General features: G+C 40.7%; 1 protein-coding gene across 4 annotated transcripts in view; it reads right to left on the bottom strand.

Annotated features, from left to right (window-relative positions):
* Nucleotides 1–240: 240 nt before the first annotated feature.
* LOC119967608 (peroxidasin homolog) overlaps nucleotides 241–6,000 on the bottom strand; it is a 285,117-nt gene continuing 279,357 nt past the window's right edge. For all 4 annotated transcript variants that reach the window (XM_038800359.1, XM_038800361.1, XM_038800360.1 and 1 more), the window contains 3 exons: nucleotides 5,862–6,000; nucleotides 3,429–3,542; nucleotides 241–2,443 (listed from right to left, as the gene is read on the bottom strand). In XM_038800359.1, the coding sequence (XP_038656287.1) occupies nucleotides 2,318–2,443; nucleotides 3,429–3,542; nucleotides 5,862–6,000 (379 nt within the window). In that variant the 3' untranslated portion in view covers nucleotides 241–2,317. The remainder of the gene's footprint in view (nucleotides 2,444–3,428; nucleotides 3,543–5,861) is intronic.

Raw genomic sequence — 6,000 nt, 5'->3', positions numbered from 1 at the left:
GAAGTCCTTAACTTGCTCTTCTGGTGTGTATAACCTTTCTGATCACCTTGATATAGTATTATACTACATTCCACACTGGTTATTTCACAAATGATGTTATCACGAATGACAACTGGATGAAACAGATTGTTTACAAACACCACCTGAAAAAAGAAGATTGGTTATTCCACAGGGACCTGTAAATGAACTATTCTGGTGCTAGGTGTAACCCAAGTGACACTAGGAAAATGACACTGCTTATGCCAGATAATGTGGTCTGTTTAATTTGGTTCGTACAAATGCATTACACAGTGCAAACATCTCTTTGGTAAATTTATTGCTTTATGCGATGTTCCTGTTGTGTCTCGTTAAAGCAATATGGCTATTAAGACACTCATTCTCAGAACAATGTGTATAAATTCAAAGACAACAATGGTCAGTATAAAAATGAAATCAGCACTGCTGTTACGAGAGAGAGAAAAAAATGCGAAACAAAGCAGTCGAGTAGCCGTATATTGTTCTGGCGGAACAATCCGTTTATCAGTGTCAGAGCCTGCAGAGAATCATACAGCATGGAATGAGGCCATTTGGTCCAATGTGAATTTGCCTGCTTGCAAGACAAAAATAAAACAGACATGCAAACAGAAATGAAACCCAAGTGACTTTTCTTTAAGAAGCAGAGGAAATACTTAAATATTTTTCAAAATACTACCTCGCCCCTTTATCTCCACATAACCCCTGAAAAAAATGGTCAGTAACGTGATCTTGAGTGTCGTGAAATCCAACTGCTTTTGTAAATAGTTGGCATCATTAATTTTTGCCAAGGCGTACTTTAAAAAAAATCTGAAATCACGTGAGGTTTGGTTGCTGCTGTGGTGCACTGATTTTTCTCTACCCCAAATCTTTTGTGAATGTTAGAAACTTATACTTGTTAAGAGATTGGTATATGACAAATATGGTTACTTTTTAAAAAAGTCAGATGAGAAAGTTGCCTTAAAATCAAATAGCACCATAAATGGAAGGTTGAGGTATGATGATTTTAAAAGAAAAGTTATTAGATGTCCTTCATTGATGGTTAAAAGTGACCAATTAACATCTGACTTGAGTAAATAAATATTAAAAAAATCTTCCCAACAATAAAGAAACAACGGTTAGAAATGTTAAATGACAGTTAATACTGTTTCACTGGTTAGCATAGCTTTTCAATGGATAATCAGAGAGCAAGAAACCCCTTTTATGGACCTCCCCCTCCCTCCCCACCCCCACCATTTCTTATGTCTGTATACGGTAACAAATTACTACAATGTAAAAAAAAGTTCTACTGGTACATAAAAAACAGTATTCCAAAAAAAGTTTAAGAAGTGCAAAATGCCATAAATCCAAGAAGGTGTAATGGTTAGAGCTGAAAATTCAGTAGGCGGACCACACAGACAAAACAAAAAAAAACAGGTTTCTTTTTAAATGCTCCGATTGAGATTAACAAATAACTGGCAATCTTATTCATTGTGTGAGAACGCTGACATATCGTGCCAATTAGTGAAACAGCACAGGCACTTTTACAATGTGGTATGTACACCAATCTGCAAATTAGTAGGCATCTATGTATCAAACGTCCAAACAAGTATGGATAACATCTTCACATTAGTAACTAGAACAGCCTGCCTACAAGTCTCAGCACCTTGGGTGAGTGAAAGCCTTTAGGTTCATGGAACACAAAATACCTGGGGCTCTAGAATGGAGTGAAATATGCAAAACCACTCCTTTGATTTTTTTTCCTCCTCCGAAACACACACTCATTCAAAAGAAAAAAAAACAGCACATAAACATATATATGTTGAGCTAGACGAGCTCTCGAGATTGTTTTTGCCTTTAAACAAATAAAGTCGTTTGGAAATGTTAAGGTATGTTACCTCCTGCTATTTACTATAGTGTCATATACAAGAAATTACATGTAGCACCAATTTTCATTTTGGCATTTCTAACCTGAGAAGCTTCTTACCAGGAAACCATTGACAAGGATAAATTGAAATCACCCCATCATAAAACACACGTCTTCCCTTTCAACACTTTTGCACTGTGGTTTTCTTTTGACAGTACACTCATACATGCACATAACATGTTTTAAACTGTGTTGCTGATTTAAAATCAGTGAACGTGAAGCATGCATTTGAGCGTTTTCTATTAACATTGCTTGGGATTTCTTCAAATTGATGTTTTCTTTGCAATTCTGACTTGAATACTCATGGGTAGTTTTGAAAGCACACTGGCATCCAGACATTATGGTTCACTGTACAATTGAAAGGGCAGCGCATTCCCCTCCAGTCCTGCAAGTGAGAGTTTAGGACCTCTCATCTTGTTTCAAGGTTTGTTCTGCACAGACTGGACAGCAAACTCCCTCCACCTTCACAGGATTAGCACAACTGGTTGGTGGACATGTTTCAACGAAGCAGGTAATCTGTCCTGTCTGAAATACAAAACAGAAAGCGATTTTGTTTCGAGTATGATTGAAGTCAAATCAAATGCTGCGCCCAGCTATACGGAGAGGACTCTTAAGTGCAACTTAGCCTCTCACTGTTTTCAATTATCTGCTTTCTCACAGGAATTTAATGTCAATCAGACCATAATCTTTGGCTGACATCAATTATGGCTTTTTTTTGAACAAATGTTCACTTGTTCATCATGCTAATGTATGAATGAACTGTAGACTTTACTAAATGTGCTGGTAAATTATGTGAAAAGACATGTTACACAACTTTAAAACAAAAATAAACAGACCAAATCAGACAAATGAAAAATACACAAGCCTGGATTTTACAAAAAGGTGGTCAGGGTAGCTGTACTCACCACGAGCACAAGGGCATGCAATGCTCAACTTTATATTGAGAATTCCTCCCCCTAATGTGCATTAATTTTTTGCATGTAAAAAGCTTCCCCGAAGCACATGCCTGCTGCACACTTGGGCAGGAGGCATAAAATGAAAGTAGCACGGCAGCGGCACAGTAGCACAGTGGTTAGCACTGCAGCTTCACAGCGCCAGGGACCCAAGTTCGATTCCCGGCCTTCTATAGAAAAGAAAATGAATTGGGCACTTTAAAATAAAAAAAAAAATGAGGTCTTGAAAAAGAGGCTTGTATAAAATTATCTGGATTTGTGGTGAAATTTTGCTTAGGTCCATTCTTGTGCTATGCTTTGAAGCTGGAGTATTGGGAGTTAACCTTGATTGGATATAGCCCCAGAAAAATAGCAGGTAATAAAGTTAAGGATGCCGAGGCCAGGATCGAATCTGGGTCCTCAGCGCTAATCACTGCGCCTGTATCGCCCTCGAGACCTGAATGAAATTTCTATATAATTTCACCAAATGCAATTTTGTGTTGAAATATTTTGTTCACTACCACAAATTCCACTGGTTTAAATGGTATTGTGGCTGCCATCAATATCTGCAGTCATACCTTGCATTTGCAGGTGGTGCAGGAGTCGTCCTTCCACTCCGCTTTGTCAGAATGTTCCTGTCCCTTTCCATCAGTGCATCCAGATTTACTGAGTTGCCCTTCAAGTTTTTTAATCTGCGGAAAAATATGAAAAAGGCAATAAAGGATATGATTGAAAGTAAAACAATCACTATCTGTCACTAATCAGCTACAACCAAAGAGGCCAGAAAACAGGGACAATACAAAGGATGGGGTTTTTCTGCACCCTCCCCCGCCCTTGTTTCGCGGCGGCAGAGGTGGCTCGTCATTGGTCGTTAGAAAGATCTTCTGCTGCTGCCACTGTCAACGGCGCCTCCCGTTGTATGCACCACTGGGAAACGTGGTGGGGGTTCGCCGTCGGTGGCCCGGGAGATCCCGCTGGTGGGAATGGTCGGAAAATACTAGTGCAGCAAGGGAACACTACTGTGGCACTTTGTGCACATTAGCATTGTGCTACAGCATTATGGGGTCGAGAAAGAAAATTATTTATTTTCTCTTGCATTCATCCACACTGTGATGGACACTAATTTCCCTTTGTCCATAAAACTAGATATCAAAATCATTACTTTACTTGACAGCTGTGTTGCTAAACTCATTCTTCAATGTCTGCACTGCTTTGCCAGTCAAGGTTCTGTTTAAAAACGTGCACAAGTAGGTTAGCTAAAAACAATGTCAATACATTAGACCTAATATCACTGTTGGCCATCTTAGTAGGCAAATGCTTAAAATGCTTATTGTGAAATGTGTTAACGTCTTTTAAAGCATCAGACAGGAGGAATCTTAGATGGAATCAGTAAACATCAGACCGCAGAAATTAGCTTCCGTAACATCTAGATCAAAGTATCAAAGCCTGTTTTTGATTTACTTGCTTAGGAAGCATTTGCAGTATGGTGCCACAATGTTCAACCAGGAAAGAAAGACAATCGAGAAAGTCGTCCTTATTATAATCCATTACACAGAAGCCTTACAGTGCAGGAGGAGGTCATTTGGCCCATCAAGTCTGCATCGATCCCTGAAAGGCCCACTCCACACCCGCACCCTCACCTAACCTGTACATCTTTGGACACAATACAGCAATTTTAGCATGGCCAATCCACCTAACCTGCATATCCTTGGACTTCGGGAGGAAATCGGAGCAGTTGGAGGAAACCCACGCAGACACGGGGAGAACGCCGCACCGACAAGTCATCTAAGACATCAATCAAACCAGAGTCCCTGGCACTGCGAGGCAGCAGTGCTAACCACTGTGCCATTGTGCTGTCCGTGTTAGGCTATTAAAGCGTATATTCATTCCTTTGGTTTATCTGCACTGATTGTAGGTCAGCTGAGGAATATTAAGATGGTCTTCGGACATTTATGGACTACAGGCACCAACTTTGGAATAGGAGCTATTTAGGGGGGGTGTGGGTGGAGAACAAGTTTATTTACCTTCCTTCTCCTATTTATTTAGCCACAACTGGCACTGGAGTTATTAACTGGACATTGGTCATCTGATTAGCATATCTGAGGAACCCAAAGCCTGTACTGGTTGGTCAACCGGAGTACTTGGAAGTTGTTCATTGGGGGACTAATTTCCAAATTGGCAACGTTATATCATACTAAAAAAGCATGTGCAATGTGAACCAATTTATCTCCTTAGTATATCCGCTCTCCGGGATCTCTGTTCCTTCAATCTTACCAACCATGAGGGCAGTACGGTGGCGCAGTGGGTTAGCACTGCGGCCTCACGGCGCCAAGGTCCCAGGTTCGATCCCAGCTCTGGGTCACTGTCCATGTGGAGTTTGCACATTCTCCCTGTGTTCGTGTGGGTTTAGCCCCCACAACCCAAAAGATGTGCAAGCTAGGTCGATTGGCCACACTAAATGAATGAAATGAAATTCGCTTATTGTCACAAGTAGGCTTCAAATGAAGTTACTGTGAAAAGCCCCTAGTCACCACATTCTGGCGCCTGTTTGGGGAGACTGGTACCAGCCCATGGCTGGTTTTGGCCCAAAATTGGATTTAAAAATGAATTGGGTACTCGAAGTTTAAAAAAAATAAAAAATGATACCACCCGTAAACATGTAGGGCGGGATTCTTCGGCTGCACTCGCGCGGCGGCTGGAAATTCCAGCCCGAGGTCAATGGTCCGTGTCCCACCCGTGGCGATCTTGCGGCAGGCAGAAGGATCCAGCCCTTAGTATATACTTTCTTTTTACTGTTTTTCACATCCTCAAATATGGTACTACACATTTTTCTGCACAGAACTGTGTTTGCACTGGCTTCTCACTCCATTAATATTTTTTAGCCTCCTACATTCTCCATCACAATTTTCTCTGTGCTCCAATTTGGCTGTTACTGTTACCTCTTATGTGTCAGTTATTGAAATGAAGGCTGAAGAAAACGCAAACCCATTTATCTCTAAATGTGTTCCCACCTGATTTTGAAGACCAGCGATTGTTTTCTGTATTTCAGTCATAAAGTCCTGGAAATCACTGATGACAGCATCATCCTTTACAGCGGCAGATTTTAATGACATGGTTGCATTTTCATTGCGAAATACATTCATCAGAGAA

The sequence above is a fragment of the Scyliorhinus canicula genome, chromosome 6 (assembly GCF_902713615.1).
Source record: "Scyliorhinus canicula chromosome 6, sScyCan1.1, whole genome shotgun sequence".
NCBI classification, from domain to species: Eukaryota; Metazoa; Chordata; class Chondrichthyes; order Carcharhiniformes; family Scyliorhinidae; genus Scyliorhinus; species Scyliorhinus canicula.
The sequence above is the reverse complement of the archived record's forward strand: the minus strand, read 5'-3'. Positions and strand labels throughout refer to the sequence as shown.